Below are 24,484 nucleotides of genomic sequence, written 5' to 3'. Positions count from 1 at the left end.
TGCCACTCCTTCCAGGTGCCTCCACCCACTTCTTCAGGTGTCACCTCATCCTCTCTTCCAGAAGCTGTGCAGGATGGGGCAGATGGGATCCCATTACTGGGAGACTCTTCACAGCTCCCCTCCTACAGAGCTGGTCCCCAGGGCTTGGTCACCCTCCTTCCCACAGCCACCAGGCTCAGGCTTCAAAGCCCAAGGGAATGATGCTGATCCTCTGCTCTGACATCTCCCTGCTCCACAATTCCAGCACTGAGATGGATCACTTGTGGTTGAGCCGAGCTTTTAAAAAGGCAGCCATGTCCTTGGCATTTTGCACACTCCTTCCCATCGGAGGGTTGGGAGGAGAGCAACAACCTTAATACCCTTTGCCCAAACCCAGGCAACAGCTCTTCTTGCTGCTCCTCACCCCACCAAAGTAGTGAGGGCATCAGGACTGCCTGTCTCAGGCTGCTGATTACTTGTTTGAACACCTTTCCTGGTCCAGCAAAGTCAGTCAAAACTTAAAATACATTTTCACTGCAGATGCCAACACCTGTGCAGGCTCTGGGCACACAAACATGAGGGAAAGCAAAAAAAGGTGGTGATATGGACACACCCAAGCTGGCTCTGCTCAAGGTCTGGAAATCATCTCTGCATAGAAATCTGCGTTCACATGACAGGGATAATAGATGCCACAGCTGAACCCCTGCTGAAAGTAGGGTGTTATTAGCTTGGCTCTTGCTGCATGTGCCTGTGCTGTTTCTAGGCCAGCACTCAAAAAATCTGCAAGTTACTGTACTGGTGCCATGAGGAGTTTGCAGATTGGATCTGTGCCTCACTGGTGTGAAAAATTCATTTTATATTCTAGTGACCAGCTCTGAGGTTACTGACACAGTCCAAATTCATCACACGTTCAAGGTCAGGATTTTCAGGGCCTGAGAAGAAAGAGGGTATTGCACCATGCAGCAAGAGAAACAGCAAGAGAAACAGCACATCACACTCCTAGCTGAGGCAAGGCACACATTTTTGGCAACCTTCTTCTCTCTGGCATCAAGCAGAAAACTTTCCTGTCATCTCCTGTAGCCCACTGTGCATCTCCTCACCACATTTCAGCAGCCACAGCATCCTGTGCCACTGGCCCTTGGCCAACACACAGGGCACAAAACAAGTGTACCTGGGCACCTTTTGCAGGGTTTCACAGCTGTGCCACAAACACAGAGATGCTCCAGGCTGTTGCACACTGAAAACAGGGCAGAGAGTACTCAGCACCCATGGAAGATATCCTGTTTTGGTCAGAAGCTGGTACATCAGTGCAAAACCGCAATTTGTTCCAAAATAGATTAAACAAAAAAAAAAAGCCACGTGCCTCTCAAAGGTAAACGCGCACTTTCCACTACTCTAGTGAAACTGGGATCCAAACATGCTGTATAAAAACCTCACCTCTAACCCAGGCACCCACTGCAGCAAACAGCAAGGCAGGCAGGGCTGCCAATCCCTCCCTCATTTGCTTCCTGCAGATCCTGCATGGGACACAATGGGCTGACCCCCTTTCCCAGCTCCCCGAGGAAGGGAAGGCGCAGTGCCCCATTTACAGCAGCGTGAACAAAAAGATCACTGGGGTGCTGTTTGCAGCTACCCCCTCACATTCATGGTGGAAAGTCAGCCTGGGTCACCAAGAGCTCAAAGCAGACCCAGGTACAGAGCCAGGTCACACAGAACTGCCTAAGCAGAACTTGAAAGGCTTTTTCTGTTGCTCTGAAACAGATGCACACCACAGCCAAAATCTAGTTTTTTAACTTTTTCAAGCCCCAACCTACAGTGATATTATAATCACAACCACCGACTTAGTGTCCACACAAGCTTTCTGCCTCCAAGTCTGCTGCTCAATACTGACCTCACTGAGTGAAAGCAGGTGGCATTTTAGTCCCTGACAAAGTATCTGCATAAAAACACCCAGTGCCAGAATCCATTTTTAGCACAAACTTTCCTTGAGTAGCACACTTACAACAAAGCCAGTAGGTATTTGAATCCTTACTTATTTTTAAATGTTATGTCATCTTCACTGGCAGCCAAATAACACATCATAAACATGCAAAGAGGCACAAGCCTCAACCCTGTAGCTGCATTTCTGCATGCTTTAAAAACTGTAGCACAGAACAGCGCTGCTGGCACATTTCAGACCTAGAGGATGAAGAATTCCATGTGGAATAAGTGCACAGCAGCAGGGGCTGGTGAGCAGGGGCAGCCAATCTCTCTGTCAGAGTAAACAGCCAAGGGAAAGCTGCTGGAACATCTTTGACACGTTCAGAGATGGATCTTTTTCTTTTTTTTCCTCCATGGGCAGCAAGTAGGTGTAGAAAGCCAGATGAAGAGGAATTCAAAGTGTATAATTTAAATGTAGGTTCCTGCAGCACTCCTGGCCACATACAGAACTGGCAGCAAGATTTATACATGGGTCTGGAGCTCTGAAAACTGGGCACCATCATGCCGGGCTCCAGCTGAGAGGAGGAGATGAAATTCATGTTGCTGGAAGATTCTTTACAGGAAAAAAAACCCTTCCTATATAGTATCCCATGGACTGTGTACTACCACTGGAGAGGCACAACCCCAAGCTGTCACACTGCAACACTCTCCCTTCCCCACCTCCACAACTGAATGCAGGTTTGCTTGTTCATCCCATAAAACACTTCCTAACACAACACTTCCATGCCTGCAGAGAAGGCTTCCTACTCTAACACAGAAACCATAATGCCAGCCTGCCCAGGAAACCAGTCACATGAAGGGCTTCATGTTAGCTTAATTTATGAGCAGGAGCTGAACTCGGGGCTAAGGGTGCACCTGAGTTATGCCATGGTGCAGATGAAGAAGCAAGGCCTGTGGAGCTGGTTGCTGAAGCATTCCCAGCTGCCAGGCATGAACCAAGGCAGAAGTGACACGGGCAGGACACTCTGAGGCAGGATTAATAAAACTTTGAAGGAAGCTGAATTCAGTTTTCACAGTTGGAGGACAGCAGTGATTATATAAAGGCTGTATAGTGGGAGAGGAGCTTTTCTGACAAGTCCTACTACTTTTCTCCTCTTCTGCTCTGGCTCTACTGATATCTCTCCTGCTCTACTCCCTATCCAGCAGAAAGGATGCCTGGCTGCAGCAAATGGGAACTCAGCCTAGGGAGAAGTTTGAGGCTTTTCCCATCAACCAGTGCATCAAATGCTTTAATTTAGTAAGCCTGGGGACAGAGGAAGCCATTTAAAAGGGAAACAACAAAATGGCCACATTGCAATGTGCCATTCCACAGCACTTGTGGACAACTTATAAAAGAAATACCGAATTACACTTCTGCATGTGGAATTGAGGTCTCTCTAGCACCTAACCAGCAACACCCCAAGCTTGCCCCAGAGCCACACATGTGCTGCTTGCTTATCCCCACCTCACAGCCTGCAGCCCACACAAGCACTGTCCCTGTCATCCTGCTTGTTTGCTAAGTAACACCCTCCTCCCAAGCTGCTCACAAGGCACTCATTTCTCCTTTCACCTTGTCTCTGTGCAGTGCCAAGGGTACAAACAGGAGCCATGTGCTCCCCACTAAAGGGAGAGGCAGGCTGGGAGGTGAGCAAGGAGGGCCATGGAGTAAGGAGGCAAGTCATGGCTTGAAGGTGATCTTAAATCTATGCACAGCAGAATCACCAGACCCTGAAAAACTTTAATGAGCACACACACAAGGAAAACAGAACTTCTCACCTCTTCTCTTTACCTATGGAGTCTGACATGAGCCAAAGCACAACAGGAGAGGGGTTCCCATAGAGGATCAATGCTCCTAGGAACATGGCAAATTGTGGGAGGAATCCATCATTCAGGCACTAGAGAGTGGGAATGATTTTGGATTCAGCATTCAACACAAAGCAGAGACATCCACTAACTAGTGGTTACTGCAGCCAACATGAGCGCTCTCTTCTCTCCTTGAACTTTTCCAATCTGGGTTCTCTCAACCTCCACAGCCATTTCAAATCCCATGTTTTCATCTCCCTCCAGTTCTTCACTCATCCTTTGCACACAGCTTCTACGTGAAGTTAATTCTCTTTATACTCAGCTTCTCCCTGGTTCCTGCCTCCCCAAGGTACTAATTACAATACAGTTTATTAGGCAGGCATATAACACTTAGACTCTAATTTTGCCCTGCTTTAGAGAAAGCTAGACACCACTGAGACAGTCCACTGCAGTCAGTAACAGGGAAGGGTATTTTTCAAAAGCATTTCAGTGGCTTTGGAACAAGAGTCCCATTTTCAAAGAGACACTTGGAGTGTCAATGACAGTATGGCTCAGAAAACATCCTTGAAAATAATACCCTCAGGCTCTTTTAAAATCCATCACTTACCAAAGACTGAATAAAGCAGCCCCAAGCAGCCTTTTCCAGTGAAGCCTCAAAGAGCAAAAGGCTAAACATTTCAGCCCTGACATTTCAGGCAGGTGTGAAGGAAAGAGGGATACCATTCAGCAACAAGGCTGCATCATCACAGGTAGGATAGCACAAAATTACTACCCCACTAATTAATTTAGTTCAGCCTGTTATGATAACTGCAGGAGACCTGGTTCAGGGCACAAGCACAGGGCACTCTTTCATCCCAGTTACCATCACTGGAGCAGCTCAGTGCCCATCATCCTACACCACAAGATGACCACAGAACCTGACAGTAACACAGCTAGCACATCTGCTGACTGAAAGAGAAAGCCCACAGCCTGGAGATGTCCAAGATAAAGCCAGGAAATGAGCCCAAGCATGCCTGGTCTGCACCTTCACCACAAAATACAAACAGTAGCTGTTCCTCAGCCAACAAGAGCTACCCCATGGGCTAAGCTGTCCTCTCCCAAGTCTGCCACATGTCACATTGTCCAAATGTGAATAAATCCAGATTTCTCTGGGCACAAACATTCATCTTGACTGATGAAGGGAGTCAGTTTGGACATGACAGGTCTGGACAGCCAGCTGCAAAGGAAGAGCTTGGCTTGAAAACATTATCCACATGTGGCAGGAATGTTCCTCTGTTCCTGCCAAGATGCCACCATCGCCAGAATCTACCGCGCCAGTATTGGTTCAGAGGAATCAAGTTGCTGTTCCTCCATCATTTAATCTCTCACTTGCCTGAATAGTGGGGGTGAGGAGGAGGTCAGGGAAATACACAGTGACAGGACTCCTGGAAACACTCCATGAACCTAATATTTTGTGACACCGTCTGGATACCAAGAGTTCTGAATGCAATCAGGATGCTGAGAATCAAATTGAAAGTGTCTGAATTTATGCACTATGAAGTCCAGGAGGAAGACAAAGAAAAAAAAAACAAAACAAATGTCATTTTAGCTTCATTTGCACTTCCAGTGTAGCAAAGTCCTGTGCACCTCTTAAAGATCCCATTCCTGGAAACCTCAGTGTGATGCCTAACATAAATCCATAAAGACTTGGTCAACAGTAACTTGAGTATAATTATTGGAGTAACACACTCCATTCATGTCAAAAGGCCTGGTTAAAGCTAAACCAGAAGACCTGCAAATAGCTTGTGGCAAAGTATCAACTTTTTTGTCCATTTTGGCCAAGCACTCCCCCAAATTGTAATCCCAACTCAGAGCACATCAGTTTGAAAATGGAAATACAGAAGTATTGAGCTGGAAACATTGTAGGAGAAAAAACTTCCATGCATGAGACCATAGAACCTTATACCAAATCCCAGAAAGAACTCTGCCTCCAGATGTACCTCCCAGCTGTTACCCTGCTAACCAACTGCTCACTGGATAGCTGCCCACAGATACCAGAGGTGCAGCCCATTAATGTGGGAGTATCTGGAAAACTTAGATAACAACAAGGGACCCTGGGCACTGTTCAGGGATAGACTTCAAAAGTTTGCAATCTGAAAACACACAGATCTGATTCTAGAGACTGCACCCAGTATTTCCCAAGAGTCATTACATACAACTACAGTAATCCATTAGGGATCTTACAACTACAGCAATTCATTAGGGATCTATTTAAATAAGAAGGCAAAATAAAAATTCTGGCAAAAAGCTTGTCCAGCATAGAATTAAGCTGAATAATTCAAATCAATAAATGCCATCTAAAATAAAATAAGGGAGGCTACACCATAAGGCTCAAATGCTTCCATAAGAAACAGCAAGAAGAGATTTGAAACTTCTGCCCTCTTGCTAAAAAAGAGCAAAAACTGTGATTAAGTTTAACACAGTAGCCTTGATGCATCCTAATCCATGGAAAACCCTGAACTTCTGTACAAGGCCAGCATCTGAGAAAGCTTGTGCAGCTGTGCCAAATGACACAGCAAACCCACAGACCTGTGCCTCTAGCACATGGCTTGCTACTGTGGCTAAACTTCAATAACCATCAAATAACTCCCAAGCTGATTTTGGAATCCACTCATTCACACAGTGATCTGTCAGTGCAGAAGAGGCCTCAATTAAGTGAATTAACTCATGGAAGTGCATGGTTTATCTAGCTCCGTGGAACACTTGAATACTTTCAGCCTTTGCTCTCAAGCTCTCTGAAGCTGGTAGGTTTGAATCCCAAAGACTGTGGGAAAGCTTTTCAGTAACCCTAAAGCAGCTCCCTTGAGTTACAATTTTTAACAGCATTAAATATCACAGACTATAGAAAGAGAACTAACAAAACCCAAACCCCAACCTAGATTAGCACCCTGTGACCCAAGGACTCAAACAGCCATGTGGTTTTGGTATCACATTTTGATATAAAAAATAGAACCTTGTGGTCCAAGCACCCTCCTTTGGACCAAAGCTGGAGAACAGAAGACAAGGCAGGTTCCTGCAGGAACACAGCTGAGCTCCGTGGGCACTCCTTGCACTGAGCACCTTGGATGAGACCATCCATGTACAGGATAGATCACCCAACCAGCCATCACCGCCCTTCACAAACAAGCACCCCAGGACAAGGCATCCCTTCAGCTGAAGCTCCTGTCCCTCAGCCAGCAGCTGCACTGACTTCAGACATAAGGACCTGCATTATAACTAGCTATAGGCAGCAGGAAACAAAGTGTGCATCTCATGCAGAGGCTGAAAGGCCCATTGTAATTAACCACTCTCGGCCCTGTACGCTGGACAGGACAAAAACAAAACCCACAGTTTTCCTTTGCTGGTAAGCCCTAAAACCACTGCCCACTATTTCTCATAAAGGGCCTGTATGCCCAGCACTTTCTCTATCACAAGCTAGACCATTTGGCATAGGCTATGGGAAGGGTAACTCCCACAAAAATCACATTTTACAGACAATGCCTGCAGGACAGAAAGAACACCACCATGTTTTAGTCACACAGACATGCTTCCCTTGGGCTGAACCTTGCTGCCCAGTGGGACACCACAAAAACCAGTGACTGATCACCAAGTGCAGGACCCAAGCAAAAGGGAAACCATTTAGCCAGTGGCAGCCAACATTCCTGCCAAGAGCACATCAGTGCCCAAGCATGATTAATGGTTTACTTCAGCTCATGGTGATGCTCTCCCAGCAGAGCACAGTGAGGATCTGACAGAGAACACTCCCAGAGAGCCTAGGGGAAAAAAAGGGGTGGGATGGGGGGAATACGGTGTTTTGATTTTTGGCTTTGTTTTAAACATAAAAATCTATTTTAATGGGTGATGAAAGTTAATTTTCCCAGGGCGAGTCTGTTTTATCTCTGACAGTAATTGCTTTATCTCAACCCACAAACTTTTTCACCTCATTTTCTGCCCCCACTGTGCTGATGATAGAGTGAGAGAGAAGCTGGGTGGTGATCTGGCTGCAGACCAAGGTTAACACACCATAACATCTCACCAAGCAAGGTGGACACCCTTTAACAAGAAAAGAGTAAAAGCTTGAAGAATAACTCGGAGAAAATAGCTTTCCTGAATCACAACAATTACAGCTCTTCCTGCAGCTCAGTGAGATGATGAGAAGCAAGCTGTAGGATTGAAAACCTGCAAGTCTTAACTTCTCCTCTTTAAAAATCAAACTTTAGTTATATACTTTTACCTTTCTGTTGTTTCCAGATTACTGGGTAACAAAGGATCCATCCCTAACATGGCAACTCAATGCATTATCATATAACACTCAGACCATGTCAGGATGAGAAGTGAACATGTTTCCAGCAGATGAAACTCATTAGCAGGGCACAAGAAGCAGCAGGACACCACTGGGGGCATTCCCCTTTCATGTTTTTCAACATCATTTTCTTTCAGTCAGTATTTTAGCTTCTCTCTTGGAAAGTTTTAAATGCTTGCTCTCTTCTCTCTTGGCATTTCTCAGTGTAGACAGGCACATGTAGTATTTTTCAGAGGCACAGGGACCTGCCCTGCTACTGTCCCAAGCAATGCACGTGCCAGTCAGAGATTCCTTTCAAGTTAAAGTGTGAGGTTTAGTCCATTCCGGCACCAAAACACTCCCAAGCAAATCTCTGGTCTCCTGCTAATGATGTGCCAAACCATGTTTGCATGAAGCTGAGAAGTGGAAAGAGGCAGCAACTATTTCATATCCTCCTTTTCAGAAGTAAAAAACAAGAACTCCAGACAATCTTTCTGCAGCCCTTCCTGGTAATGTTCCACCAGAGAAAAGAAATACCATTCATTGTTTAACAGAACAGCCTGCAAAACTATTAAGTTATGATGGTTTTTCACTCCCTGTTATTCCTTTGGAGAATTAAAGGGATGAAATAAATCTGAAACTACAAAAAACTCAGAACTCTGTCCTGCCATGGCAAACAGGCCCAATACTGTTGTCCTCTGGCCCTGCTGTGTTTGAACATGTGTTTGCTCCATAGGTTAGCTCCATCTAACACATATTCCAAGAAGACTCCAGGAAAAATACTTCCTTTTCACCTTAAACATAAATTCATAGAGTATTCCCTCTGTTTTAGGAATGTAGAGGGCACCACTACCTGTCACCCTCCACTGTAAGGCAACTGCACATTGTTTCATGCAGTTCTCCAAGTATTAAAATGTTAGGTAACATCCTAAAATACACAGATGCAACACATTGACCCAAACTCAACGCTGATTTCAATTCAGCCAGAATTCTTACAGTGGGAGACAAAAAAAAAAAAAAGTATGCCACAAATATACCACTATTCATCTTTAAAAATGGAAAGTGAAACATTTCTGAAAGGTTTCTGCATTCTTCCACACCCACACCACACATCTCTTCTCAACAGCCGAACTTTCTTTCAGTTTCCTTATAACAGAAAGAAAGTTCCTTAAAAAAAATCCAAGCAACTAAAGACAATGTTGGATTCCAATGCAAACATCAAAGCACCAAAAAAAAAACCTGCCATAGTTGCTTCAGAAAGTGGGTGAGTCATGAAGACCTCAATACAACTGAATTATCCAGGTTCTGTCAAAAACTTCAGTGTCATTTGATGGATCACCACAAAACTAAATTTTAAGTCTTTTTCCACTTTCAGTAAACTAAGGAATTATGAATTATACCAGTGAACAGCATGGTAAGTGTTTCAAAAGGACACTTTAATATTAAATAAGCCAATTCCAGTAATCCTTGCCCAGGAAACAGATGTAGCATGAAATAACAACTCCTGTGCCCCCACACCAGCTCTCACAGCCACTTATCTAAGAGCCACTGTGCCTGCAAACATACAGAAACCATCCAAGTGATAGCTGCAGACACCAAGATGTGTTAAAAAAATACAGAGAAATCAGCTGTCTGCTTGTTGAGGTTTGGAAAGGCTACTATGAAGGGAGAGGCAACAGAGGGGAAAAACAGAAACCAAAGCACATTCCTTTTCTTCTTGAAAATAACAATGATGATAAACATTCCAGCAAACCAGAAATGAATATTTTGCTTTTACACTCCAGTAACTGACTGGGTTCAGGCACTGCTGCAACAGAAGCTCAGTAAAAGATTTTCAGCTTCAATACTGTGGGCACTGTGCAAAAGCAGGGGGGCTGCCTGCCTCACTTCAGCAAGGAATACTCAGGTGGCAAAATGATGAAGCACATCAAATTAAGAATAAGACTGGGAAAAAAAAAAAAAAACTTGCTAAGTGGAGAGCTTAGAAAATCTGATTTTAGTTCTGAGGAGTCTCCTAGTTTGCTGAGTGAGGAGAGGCAGATCCAGACCTGTGCTCTAAGTCTTCACCCCTGTATGATTAGGACTGCTTACCTGCTTAACATCTGGGAAAAAGGAACATTCCTTCTCCCCCTCCTCTCAAACAGAAACAGCTTGGATGCAGGGACCACCTCTCTGAACACCACAGAATGCTTCCCACAGCAGGGCAGAGCCCTCCCAGCATGGATGGGAGGAGTGACAGACACTCCAGGAGCTTCCCCAGCAGCCTGCCATCACTATTGATCCTATGGACAGCACACAGAGCAGGGCAGTGTGAATCTCTGCTCCTGGAGCAGGCACCACTGCTTGCTTTGCCCTGCCTATCTACAAAGAGACAGAGCTTCTAGTGCCTGTTCCAAGGTGACCTGGAGACAGGACTCTTGGGGTTCTAGTCCTGGTTTTGCTGCAGAGCTATAATGAAGCCTTGTAAATCAAAATCAGTGGCCCATTTTTCTGCGCAATAGGAAAAATTAAGTCTTTCAAACTTCACTGGAGCACTTAAAGGAGTTACTACACAAAGTACTATCACGTTTATTTAAACTCTTTTGGATGATGCTTAAAATACAACACTTGTAGTTTCATCTGGTGTTGATCAGGAGACAAAGCCACACTAATTCATCCAAGGTGCAACCTCACCCACTAAATAGCTTGCCATTGTTTGATCTTCCTGTGAAGGAAGAGCAGGAGACCAAGCAGTCTACAAGTAAGGATTATAATACACAGAGGACAAATTCTTCTTGATGAATTGCAGAATAACCCTTCTGAAGCAATAAATGTGCACTGCTGTAGCAGGACAGAAGTTGGCTTTCGGTTCTTTACGACATGCTGAAAGTAAGGGACAAAAAACCCATGCAAACCTGCCAGACAGCCCTTTCTGGGAGGCAGGGAGTATCTGCTCTGCCTCGGATCACAGTTCCACTGAGCCCTCTCTGGGACAGGGGCTACAGCACCACTACAGGAGTCACACTGCATGAAATTGCCAAGCACAAATGGCACAGCCCTTCAGACCAGAGCATTCTCTGCTCTGATTCAAGATCCCTTTAGACCTCAGCTGCAGGAACACTGTGGAGTGTGTAAACCACACAGAGCCTGTCACACAGGCACCCTGCAAGAGCTAGAGGGATTCTGGAAGTGAAGGCTGGCCAGAAGAAATGGGACATTGGTTTTATACAGTGGACCACAGCATTTCTAACTGTTCCTTCTTTCAGAGCCTGCAAACATCACTTGGCCCTTACAGAGAAACTGAAGAACTCCCAAACTTTCTTCTAAAAAATATAAAGACACTAAAATAAATTATTCCACATTCAGCCATCAAGTGCATTTTGCCTTTAAATGGATTTAACCAAGAAGACATCAGGCTGTAAGTTGCAAGTTGCACATAATACATAATGTAAGAGATAAGCATGTTGCCTCTAAACTGTTTCATCTATTAGTAGCAGATAAAAAAACCCCTTTCTCCTAATCAACACATATATGCCAGTTACAAGTTTTCTTGATACTCAAAAATCCACATTAGGATTGGAATTTCAATAAAGTTTTTGTGTTAATGTGTCCATGCCACACTCCTGACTCACACCCCACAGGAGCCTGAAAGTATCAGGACCCAGAGCTGGATCTGTTTTCTGCTCCACCCTGCAGTGAGAGACCCAAAAAAAAAATATCAGAAGGCTTCTTTGAGAAGAAACATGAATGTAGTCAAAAGAGCTAGTTTAGAATAACTTTCTGTGCAACTCAGCTGCAGAACAGACAATATTCTCTAATGGGAAAGGCACACTAGAAACAACTTTCCAGAAATAACATTGCCAGCAAAGATATATTAAGGGAAAATGAACGGTAAGCAATAACCAGCCAATGCTTGGCAATACTCATCCCCACTAAAACGTTTATTTTCACTCCATGGGTTTGTTCCCCTTTAACTACCCCAGTGACAAATAAATTATGAACATTACAGCTAATTTATTACTCAGCACGGCTGAGGATGGAGAGAAAAAAAGGCAGCAATATTTTCAAGCTGATTCTTATTCTAGAAAAACAAATACTTTATAAAAAACAATAGTAAATTAAAAAGGAAAAATATTCTTGTAGTTAAGTCTGCCCCTGCCTAAGCCATTCAGGCTCTGCTGCTGCCAACCAATCAAATGCTTTATCAATAGCTTCAGAAACAGAATCAAGCTCTTAATCTCTGCCTCAGTTTCCCCGCGTGACACTTCTCTCACCCCATCCATTCACACTGCAAATACACAGAGGCAAGTTCTATTGTGCAGCACCAAGGACAACAGAAAGCTCTGAAGCACTGCAGTACTCCCAAAACTGACTTTAAAGACATCCTCCATGCAGATCTTGCCAGATTCCAAGGAGGGTTTGATCAGGTCTGTACCTCAGAACACAATATTGTATTTTATGTATTTAACATGGGAGAAGAAGGGGTTGCACAGCCAAACAACTCAAAAAATCCAAGTGCAAAATTCTGCTGTTAACCCCTCAGTTCCCACCTGTCCATCACACAGGGCCCCTACTTCTATTTGTTCCACCAGGAACCCTTTGGTCATTCACTTCTGTATTTATCTTTGATACTTATCATTTTCCTGAAGATGGAATTTCAAGATTTCCACTGATATATCAAACCTCAGCAGCAATAAAACTGCACAGAAGGAGCCTGTCTCAGAGACCACATACACACACATACACACTCTCACCTGGAGTCACACAGCACTAATTTTACTGCAGACTCTTAGTTAAGAGGGTTTTTGCAGGCTGCAGTCAAACACTGCTGCACGGGCAAAGCTCTCCCTAGGAAGTTAAGCACGGCTCAAAAGTTTTCATTCAGCAAAACAAGAAACAATTTGGCATTCATTCCCACGCAAACACCAATGCACCCTCCTTGGGAGGGACCAATTATTTTCCTTTCCATCCCATGCTCAGGCCAGTCATCCTCTATCACTTGATAAAACACATGAATAGCTGCATTCAAAGCTGTAGCAAACAGAGACAGCTCAGTAAAGCTCTGTAAAAACAGCTCCCCAGAGCACACCACAGAACTGGCTCCCAACGTGCTTCCCATATGCATGCCCTTTATCTAAAGGAGCCCATGACTTTGGCAGATGTTGGATGCTTGCAACTAGGTCAGTTTGAACCAGAGTGAGTTGAGGCTAAAGGCCAGGGAGAGAAATTAAACTGCACTCCTGCTCCACAAACTGTGGCTGTCAAAGAGAGAGCTCCGTGCCTTCTGCTCAAGCAATGATTTCACCACTGGCTAGGCACAAGATCTGACTGGCAGGGTGATGAAATGCCTCAGAGATGAACCGTCAGGAGCGCTTGGAATGTTATTATCTGTAAAAAGATTCCAAAATATAGAGCATGTAGGAATCCATGGGGAAGGAGGGAGGGAGGGAGGTAGACAGGCAGGAAAGTGTTGCCAAGGTATGTGAATCAGCCTTATCGAAACCCTCATTGCTGCACGGCTGGCATGACTGATCACACTGCTGCATCCACCCGAGAGGCACAAGGCTCCAGCTGGAGAACAGAGGCTCCAACCCTTCCCTCCTCGTGCCATCTGCACCAGTCACCCTCATCTCTTTAATCCACTGCCCAACGCTGCAACAGAGCAGCTGCAGGTGGAAATCAGCTGGGCTGCTAAAAAGTTGCTGCACAAATCCTGAGTAACTTCTGCAGCAGGGATGCCTGCAGACTACAAGCAGCATTTCCCCCACTGCCACTGCAGTTGCTGGGAAATTCAAGTTTCCAAAAGCACGCAGGAGTAATTAGATGAAGCCAAATAAATGTGTACACAAAACCTTACACGAATATGCAAATAATAGGGTGTATTCAGCAGCCCCAGAAATTAAAGCAGCAGCGCAGGCTTGTATTTGCATAAACTATGCAGGATATGGCGCGAAGTAATTTTGGAACATGTGCATTTTGCAAACAGCAAGCATAATAATAGAGAAATATTTTGGAACGTGACATTGATCAAATACTCCCTAAAACTTCACAAGAAGAACCTCAGAGACACTGCGCTATTTAAACACAGACATCTACTGCTGGCATCCTGGGGTATTTTCACTGCTGAGTTCTGTGGGAAAAGAATTGGACTTTATATAGATTTTTATCAGCATTTATTATTTATAAAGCCCTGTTGGCAAGCAGAATGTTTTATGAACAAATAAAAGTGAATGATCCTTGCTTAAAAACCACATAATGAATGAATGAATGTATACTTTGTATATATATGCAAGTGGTTGCTGCTAGTCTATTGCACAGTGAACATGGAAAAGGGGAGGTTTTTTACAACTCTAAAAAGAAGTAACAATAGCCACTTCTAAATGTACTGACATGAAAGCCAAGCCCAATCCAAACTGAGCTCTTCAATCACTCCTGAAAAGCCAAGCCCCTGCCCTGTTTTCTTAACAAGCTGAGATTCTGCCCTCATGGTCTCCCTCAGACAGAATCTGAGGAAACCAACTTGTCACCGTATAAGGCAAAAAAAGGTTTCTCTTCCTGAGTTACAAATAACTAGGGAAAGTCACACATGCGGCCAAGGAAAGCAGAACTACAATACAGAACTCCCTCACTGCTGACAGGCTAAAATTAGTAGTTTATTCAACTGCCCAGAACTACACACTGTGCCTGTCCTGTGCAGCATCTCCCTCTTTGCCTGCCTTGCTGTTTGCTCTCCACTTTGTCTCGCCCGCTAATTTGTCCCTCGGGGAGCAGCCCAGCAGCCACCACCGAGCTCCACTGATCCCAGGAGCCTGAGAAAATGAATATCCACTTGCAGCTACACCTGGGCAACTGTGCAGTGCCTCCACTGATTCCCACCCCATGGCAGCACCTGAGAACAGCACCTGGCCCCATGGGACACACGGTCTGCAAAAACCATTAAGTGCTCTGTGCTTTCCAGCAAGCATCTTTGCTGCTTCTGCTCTCACTCCCCTGCAGCACCTGTAAGCACGGTGCTGGGCAGATTTGCTTCAAGCACAGATTCACCCTGCAACGACAATTCCACATTTGCATCTGCTCATTGTACGAAGAGCTTCGCGGTATTTGCAATGACGGCAGATAAATTATACAGGGAACAGAGGAACACTTGCCCAGTGCAGCTGGGCCACTGCTTATGCATGCTAGGGATTGCTTTGAGTTTAGTTTGCTTTTCTTTTTTTCCCTTTCCCCCCACTGCCCAGTTGCCGGTTACTGCCTGTGGATCCCGCTGGCCATGGAGCTCAGGACACAGACCTGGAGAAAACAGAGAGCAGGTACAGAGCTGCTGAATTTATCACATCCGGGAGGAGGGAGGGCTCTGGGAATCGCAGAGCTCCTTTCCCCACGGTGGGGCTGGGCTGTGTGAAACACTCCAAAGGAGCAGCAACGCTGCTCCGGCACAAAGCACGCCCCGGGAGTCGGGGAAAACAGGAAAAGAAACGCGAAACTGGCGAGGAGTGAGCAATGCAAAGGAGTTTGAGGGAAATGCCACACTGGGGACTAATGCTGCCGATCCTACGCTCCAACACCCCAGCAAAGCATGCTGATATACATCCCCCTAGCAGATCCATGCATTCCTGGCACACCGGTGCCCACCGGGTGACATCACCCGTGGGCTCTTCCTTGGCTATTACTTTGAGGAAGGATTATCCCACACTCATTCACACTGACAGCTCATTTTGCAAGTAGCTCATCGGAAACAATATATTTACTTACTAAGGTGTTACTCACATAAAGCAGGCGTGTTCCTGTCAGGCTCCTACAAATTAAGTTATATCCATATATTCTCACCTAGGGTATAGAGTTGCTGAATTTATCTCATCAGATGTGATGCAGTTTCCTTTGGAATTACAACTATGTTTCAGACTAAACTTCTGTTTTATTATATGGAGATGAATTCTAATTTCCATTTCATATTAAGAGGGAATATTAACCATGGTTAGTTTAGTCACATACCTTGAAAAATTATAGATCACGTTCAGTACAAATTTGCATAAGTAGTTTGAGCATGTGAAAGAAGCAATGCTAAATGCTGAATACAAGTACCAAATGCAGAGTTCTTACATTTACTGTAGAATATATTATGTGTATGGCCTCAAAAAGCCTCAGAGATTACGAATACATTTCTTTTCCATGGAAACTATAATTCTCAAATCCAGCAAGCTATTTTAAGAAATTTAAATCAACTATACACTTACATCTGCTGGAAGCAGAACATTTCCACAGGCTGTACACTTCAAGGCACAAGCACAGCCGTAAGGACATCTTCCCAACTCTTCTACTACACTTCTGCCTCTGACACCGCATCTCACTATGCAGATTTAATGCTAAAGTCTTATTTGGATTGTTCTGCACCCAACACCGAGACTTTGGGGGCTGCTGCGCTTTGCACCGCCGCATCACTTAAGAGGATGAGGAAAAGCGGTAACGCGGGAGGCACGAAATAAATGCCCCGCTAGCTTTTGCCGGTATTTATTCAGCGTGAAGCGGGAAGGCTGGCGCTGGAGCCGAGCGCCCGGCCAGCCCGCGTTGGTGCCAGCGCTGCCCGGGCACGGCCGCGCTCCGGGCGCTCGGGAGTCCCGCGGAGCGGCCGCACAAGTTGGGCGGCAGCGGGTGGGTGACCCCTCGGCACTGCTGAGTCATTTCAGCCGCCCAACGCCGGGCTGCCCCGAACCCCCCCGGGCTGGGGGGCAGCCCGCAGAGCCGCCCCGGCCCCGCGGAAACTTCCCCTGCGCTCCGCCGCGCACCGCCGCCGGGGGCTGCGGGCCGGCCGCACTCACCAGGTAGGCTCCCACCGTGCCCTGGGCCAGCATCAGGGCGCACTCGGACACCAGGAAGAGCTGGATGCTGGAGAAGCAGGAGACCTTCCTCCGCCGCCTGCGCTGCCGCGGCGCGCCGGCCCCCGGGAGCTCGCTGCCGCCGCCGCCGCCCGCCGAGCCCCGCTTCCCCGGCATCCTCCCGGGCACCGCCGCTCCGCCGCCGCGGGATGGCGGGCCCCGCGGCTGCTCCGCGCCTTCCTCCTCCTCCGCCTCCTCCTCCTCCTCCTCCTCCTCGGGGTGCCAATCACAGCGGCAACCCGCGGCTGCCTCTCCGCCCGCGGGCTGCTGCCATGGCCAGCTCGCCGCCGCCTCCGCCGCCGCCTCCTCGCTTCTCCCCTCCCCTCGCCCGGCCGCGCTCCCTCTCTCCGCCGGCTCCGCGCAGGCCGAATCCGCGTCCCCGGCGGCGAGGGGCGGGGAACGCGAGGGGCTGGGGCCGGGGCTGGCGGCGGCTCCGCGGCGGGCGGGGCGGCCCCGGCCCCGTCCCCGTCCCCGTCCCGGGCTGCGGGCACGGCGGGGGCAGCGCCCGGGCCGAGCCCGCCGCCCCTGCCCCGCGCTCCAGGCAGCGGAGCGAGCGGCGATGCTCCCGCACGGCGCCGGCAGCGCGGGCTCGCCCCGCAGGTGGAGGGCAGGATGCCCCCTCATCCCGGCCGGCTCCCTGCCGGTGTGTGTCCCCCCTTCCATTCGGTTGTAGGGGCCCCTTTGCAAAGGGAAACGGAGGCGCCACAAGAATTAAACGTTGAGAAGAAATGAGCGGCTGGAGGTGACTTGCTTCGCGCCGCCGCTGCCATGTGCGCCGGGCTTGGCCGTGCTTCGTGCGCCTGGCACCTGCCTTCCGTGGTGCCCTTTGTGGTCAGCCCCACCTCGAGTTCTAATTTCAGGAGATATCTTCTCTTAAAAACCACTAATCTTCACTTCTACTGTTACAGATCACATTCCTTGTCGGCGTAATTGCAAAACCTGATCTGTTTCACTCTTGAGATGCACTTTTCTTGTTCATTTCTGGATCCACACTGGGGGCTGCTGTTCTACTTCCTTGTGTTATTAAACTCCAAGTTATATGGAACTTTAAATCCACGATTCATTTAGTACTGGGATGCCCATGGCCTTTGAGAGGAAGAATTTTTTGTGGAAACACAGGTTATGTTTTTCAGAAATACCCCACAATTAGCATCCTAAATTTCATTTTCGAAGGCAGTTGAGGCCTTGAAGCTCCTGAACACCTCAGAAAATATCTTTGAAAATGGAAGTTAGGACTGTTCTAATTTTCAGAGCATAAACCAGTCAGCACCAGGAAGTCAAGAGAACTGATATTTTGAATGAACTCCGTTTTTCTTCCTGTACCCTTTTTGAGTTTCTTCTCCCAAAATATTATCACCTCTTGGGGGCTTTGTATTTTGGCCTATTTTTACATGAGTAACCTTATTAAACATGATGCTGAAAATCTCTGAGCAGTGTCTCCACCCAGGCTGATGAATCTTTACTCAGACCAGCTGGTGCACACTGCAGAACTGCAAACCATTGCTGGAGAGAAAATGCAGAGACCTGGCACACTCAGTCGCTGCCCTTCGCTCATCAGCTGCCAACAGGTCCCTCCCATGCTGAACTTTGTCTTGCCACAGCTTTTCCAGCAGGTCTGTGCCACATCAACAGGAGTCAATAGTCCGCTCCACCTCAGGGGCACAGCCTCCAATATTAATGGCCCGAGGCATCGTTATCAAATAATTAGTGAGGAGAACAGCCCGGTGCTTGTAGCTGAGTGGTCTTGATTTTAATGAGATACAGATCAGTCCTCCAGACACTGCAAGCCTCACAAGATGCACATTAGAAGCTACCTGAGGCCTCAGCTGCCGAGGTTTTTGCATGAGCCCATGAGAAACTGGCTCTTCCATACAGGTTTCTGCCAGTCCATAAGGTGTTTGTTTTGTTTCCATCCTGAAAAAACTGGTTCTTCCACCAGAGAAACCCCAAAAAGGCAAGTGTTCTGGAAATCTCTCTAGACAACAAAAGTGCTCATCTCCTTTCTAAACTGTTTATTTAGGCACCTCTTCTGTAAAAATCCTGAAGTTGGGAAGCTTGCAAGGTCTCTATCGCTAGATGGGTGAATTCACAGGCTAATTCAATTAGTGTGGCTAGACAGATGCTTTGCTCCAGGTGGATGCTGCAGTGCGTGATAAACAGGATGGACAGGCTCACAGACTTTTAAATAGGTGAAACCAGAGTGGTGTCTCTTAAAATACTTGAACATATAGAGTTATGCTAGAGGAAGTCTTAAAATTTCCTGAAAAAAACCCCATCCAACAGAACCAATACAGATTTTTGGGGCATGCTGGTCTTTCCAGTCATCTTTTGCCTGCCCAAGGTTAGATGCTAAAGATATCAAATAAAGATAAGCAAAACTCTAAAAACTCATCTAACTCACCAAGTATATATTTGGAGGCAGAAGTTTAAACTTCTGCACGTGCTACTGCAGTTACCAATATTCAAGTTGATGCTCTAAAGCTCTTCAGAATATATATATTTTTATATATATATATAAAATATATGCAAATGACATCATGTGTCTCGATCACATCTTAGACATCCTGTTGGAAGAGTTTGTTCAGGCTGATACACTGCTTGTCTTTCACAAGGAAAACAGCTGCTAGAAAAATTTGACTCTAATACTAATTATCGGAAACATCTGGTTGCTTGATTTATTGCAGCAGAATACAATTTTCAGTTCAGTTTCTGTCCAGGAGAGACAGAATGCCTGGGTTTTTTTCTCTTATTTATGTTGTATACTCACACTTTTTTCCTCTAGAAAAATTCCTCCTGGGTTGCTCTGCTGGAGGAAAGAGTGAGGGTCTTGTATCTCCACGTGAGGTACATTGGTAGACCTGAATTTGCTTTTTGCCACCTCTAAACAGACCACATTCCTGAGGGATCTCAGTAGAATGCTTCAGGGATGGACAAGTGACCTGGTTGGATTTAATAGTTAATTATTGCTATGCCCAAACAGCTTTTCTGGCCTAAATTGACTCAGCTTTAACTACTAATGTGTGGAATACTAATGTTCTTGGATTATCATTAGCCTAGAATAAAAAATGACTCTACAGCTAGAATAGTCCCTTCTCCTCAGGGCTCAGCAGTTTTGCCAACACAGTTCTCAGCTCTTTCCACATCCAAAGCAAGCCTTTTCCCCACAGTCATTTCTACTAAAGCATCTTGCAGATACCTTGTCAGGTTTTCACAAACACTCTGAGATTCATTGCTGGCAGGCAGCGTGCTGCCCTAGATAGGGGTGGGCACTCCAATCTTAAACCAGCCAGCTCTCCTGAGACCATCTCATCACACCTTGTCTCTGGACATCTCCTTGCTCCTGGGCTTGTGGCAACATTCACCTCTGGGTAACCTTAGCAGGCAGAGTTTTCTTGGTCCATCACCACGCTGAAACAATTTCTGCTTTAGTTCACTTTTCCCCCTTCCTGTTCATGGTTAATATTACTCCAGATTAGCTGTGTAATCTTGATACTAGGGATAACTTTTTTGATCCATATTCAGAGTCCTTGCCTGTGGTATATGGAGTGTGTGGCACTGAAGAACTGAGAGAGAGCTGTGCAGGGTGAGGACCTTAGTGAAGTACTTGACTGGTATCTTACACCTCTAGGGGCAAAAGTGCAAACTGAAAATCTAAGCTTGACCATCAGCAGTGTGGGTAACAGGAGAAGGAACAGGAGAGGATGATTTCCCTTCAGCAGAGCTGGTGGAAACCACTCCTGTGAAATGTGCCAAAGCAAGCAGCTGAGCTCTATCATTAGGCATCTCTACAATTGCCATTGGAATCGTATTCCCAAACCTTCCAGACATATTTTACAGTCCAGGGAGCTAATGTGTGCCTCACCCAGTACAGCCCCACTGCAGCACTGTACCTGTTCCTGCTCAGGATGTAGCAGGGAAAACCAAGAACAGGTGCCAAGAGAAAATGATGATCTTACAGAAAAACTGTGATAGATATTAAAAAAAAAAAAAAACAACAAACAAACCCAACCAAAGCAGTGCTGCAACCATTGTTGCCTTTGACATTGCAGCCATAACTGTTGATTTCTGCCACCAAAACTTCTCTGGATGTTCCCTACGCGGTGACTGCACTTCATTGCTCTCCTTTCCACTGCTGCAGGTCAGGAGCAGCTATTGCAGCCTGACACTCACCCAAGTGCCTGCATCCTCACCTCTCCCCGTGGCTATGCTTTCAGACAGGTGGTTGTGCTCTCCTGCCCCGTGGCCCTGGGTGCCAGCCCGGCTGTAAATCGCTGCTAATCTGAGATAATTGCAAGGGTGACTGAGGAGCATCATGGTGAGAGCCGCCCTGGGGGCATGCTTGCCTCGGTCTGCCGGGTTCTGGCACCGCTTCTGCCCCTTGCTCTGGCAGAGAAGATGCTCTCACCTGGCTGTAAGGATGTCACAGCCCTGCATTAGGTACAGCAAAATAATGTCCCTGAGAGGTTTGTGTTCTGCTCCGTTCAAAATCCCACCAGTGAAGTTAAAAATCAGGCACAGCTGTCTCAGATACCAGTCTCAGACTACAGTTGGGTTTCTTTCCAGGACAGTGTATCCGTGTTCAGGCCAGTTTTCTTTTGCTTTAAGGCATTTGGATGAAAGGAGAGCTCATGTGCTGCCAAAGCAGATTTGCATGTAATGTAAATCATATCCCCTTGGCACCAGATCTGCACCCCTGACTGGTCCTGCCTGGTGCATTTGTCTGAGGGAAGGCTTGCTTACATAGTAAGACAATAAGGAATAACTTCAGATATGTTCAAAGTACAAGGAAGAAAATGTAAATAAATATGAGATCCCAGGGCTTTGGCCAAGAGGCTTTTCCTTGGGATGGCTTTGAAATGATGTTTTTGTGATTCTCTGGTGCAAACCCCTGTGGAACAGCTGGCACAGGAGGGAGGAGACAGGAAGGGATTTAAATCACCTACCAGTGTAGAATGGGGGTGTAAGTGTGCCCAGCAGCCAAGGGTGTGTGGCAGTGAGGAGAACTGAGACTGGGGCAGCTTGGGGATGTATCAGCAGCTGTCATTTCCAAGATACCATGACACTAACAGTTTTAAAGCAATTTCTTTCTATAAACACTTCTGGCTTTACTGCCTTGCTATTTTGAGTCCTGCTGGAGACTTGGACTCATTAAAAAGGCATTTCCTTTGGACAAGCAGATTAGATAGCTGTTCCTTCCCCCACACGATGAAAGGATGGAGAACACCTCACTGAAGCTAAAAAATGCAAAAAATTGGGACATACTAGTTTAACAAGAGGTCAAGGCTCACCTCATCTCCACCTATAAAAAGAGTTAACAAAGAGAGGAGATTCCTAAATGCAAGAATTGCATGTCCTGTCTACAATCCACATTGCATAAACCTGGCTCCTAAACTCTAATTACGGTTTCCCAAATAAATGAGACTTGGATCTGAAAGCAGCTGTGTAATCTCCAGTGCCACTGACTCCATGAGACCTGAGGGCAGGCAACACCTTTGCAGCAGAGCTAGGCACCCAGCAGGATCATGGTCTAAATGGAAATCCCAATGACTTTTGAATTAAAGCAATGTCATTTAGCAAACACAGTATAATTGTGAAGTACCTGCAAATATTGACATCAGCCTAACGCCTCATTTAGTAGGAAAGTTAATTTGCAGAATCAGAAAATGAAAAGTAAATTACTGGACAATAGACTGCTGCTTTCCTGACTATTAATCAGCATCCCATAAAGCAATGCTTGTCCAAACTGTAAGTCAATATACAATAAAAATATTTAATTTCTTTTTGTAAGGATGAGACCTCGAAACTCTAATTCTAGAAGATAATTCTATTTAGTCAAAAAAAGGAATGTCATCTGTATTTTATACATTGATGTGCCTTTGTGAAACAACTAAGATACTCGCTGTAGTAGCATATTATTACAAACGTTCTGCTTTCCTGTCACTGTGACACTCTGAAAAATATTCTTGGCCAGACCTGTCCATGGCTGATGATGCAGCAGAAGGCAATGTTCCCTGGAGTCTGCAAGAATTCATCTTCCAGGTGGTGGGGTAACAGGAGGAGTGATGGTGCCATCTTTTGTGTGGGAAGTCACACCAAGCTCTCTCACAGTCGCAGTTGCTGGTGACACACAGACTCTTCTGCCCAGCTCTGAGCATTAATATTAGTGGGTCAGCCCAAAGTTCATTGCTGGGATTTCATTTTGACCCCTTTCTTTGGGGCTTTTTTAATGTTAGCTGGATGCAATTTGCTCCTTCTATGTGTCCACCTTGTGAGTAAGTTCCTTAAATAGCAAAATGTAGCAGAGGTTTTATATGAAAGTTTGCAAAGTGCTTTGGACCAAGGGAGCCATAAACAGTTAGTAAGCAAGTGGAGTTTCACCCAGACACTGAACAGTTGTGCTCTGACACTTCTTGCTAGATAATGACTTGATGGACCCAGTACTTGTAAATCAGACTGTCCCCTTAGTAAAGAAGTTGTTTACGGTGATGCTCAGTGGCATCTTGAAATCCAGCCATGGGTGCATGTGCTGACTTCCCCTGGAGCCTTTTATTTACTGTCCATGACCACATTCTCAGTGGATCTCTCAGCTTGGTGTGAACACTTTGAATCAAACACTGCTTGCTTTTAGCCCAGTCATATTTTTTTCTCTAGACATAATGTAGAGCATTGTATTTGACTCACTGTACTAGTTCCTGGCTTTATTGAAATGACTGTTGTATCTCTTTGCTGAATAGATTTTATTAACATCTCTGAGCTGGTAAAAACCTGACCTAGGGCTTTTCTGGATGAGCTGTTTCTTGCCAATGGAAGGGAGTTTCCTGTGTGATTTTGTGGTGAATCTGTAGTACCAGGGTCTCTCTGAGACACACTGTAGTCCCCGATGAAGTGAGCCACTGTGAAGGGTGTTCCATTTCTCAGGCTGAGGAAAAGGTGTTATGGGAGAGTGGGAAGCTGAATAATTATGATAATTAAAGTAGTGGCCTATGCTGTCCATGAAAGAATCAAGGCAATCAGCAAACACAAAGTAAGATAGTACAGACAGAAAAGGGAGGAACTTCACTGATGGCATTGGGATGTTGTGGAGCAGCCCTTCAAAACAAAACCAGCTCCCATAAGCCAGCCTTTTATTGCCTTTTTTTTTCCCTTTTTTTTTGGCCAGAACGGAGTTCTCTCACCCCCTCAGCTGATGCATGACCCCAGTTCAATTCAATAAGTTCATCTTTGGAGCAGCTAACAGTGTTGTTGGGTGTTACTCTATATACTTATGTAATTTCAGTTGGGTGAGCTTGATGTAAAAGAACACCCTTTTGTCACCTTAGCTGTCCCAATGCCTCTGGGTACCGTAAGGTCAGCCACAATCTGTTTTGGCTGGACACATAACCCTGAGTTGAGCTGTAATCTTCTAGGTTCATGTAGATTACTAACAATGTGCCTTTGAAAAATGGCAGCAATATGAATATATAGTGAGCATTTTGGCCAAAATTAATTGTTTTTCTTTGGTCTTGGACTCCACTGTAATAGCCTGTTATAATTGAGTTTCAGCATTCTTGACAACATTTGGTCCTCAAAGGTTTGCACACATACTAATGGA

At 45.9% G+C, this 24,484-nt stretch overlaps 1 protein-coding gene across 1 annotated transcript in view; it reads right to left on the bottom strand.

Annotated features, from left to right (window-relative positions):
- SLCO3A1 (solute carrier organic anion transporter family member 3A1) overlaps positions 1-17,016 on the bottom strand; it is a 132,007-nt gene extending 114,991 nt beyond the window's left edge. The window contains exon 1 of the mRNA XM_066558618.1: positions 16,837-17,016. Within this exon, the coding sequence (XP_066414715.1) occupies positions 16,837-17,010 (174 nt within the window). The 5' untranslated portion in view covers positions 17,011-17,016. The remainder of the gene's footprint in view (positions 1-16,836) is intronic.
- Between the last annotated feature and the right edge of the window lie 7,468 nt (positions 17,017-24,484).

The sequence above is a fragment of the Molothrus aeneus genome, chromosome 13, assembly GCF_037042795.1.
Source record: "Molothrus aeneus isolate 106 chromosome 13, BPBGC_Maene_1.0, whole genome shotgun sequence".
Classification (NCBI taxonomy): domain Eukaryota; kingdom Metazoa; phylum Chordata; class Aves; order Passeriformes; family Icteridae; genus Molothrus; species Molothrus aeneus.
Note: the sequence above shows the minus strand (reverse complement) of the source record. Positions and strands in the feature narration are given on the sequence as shown.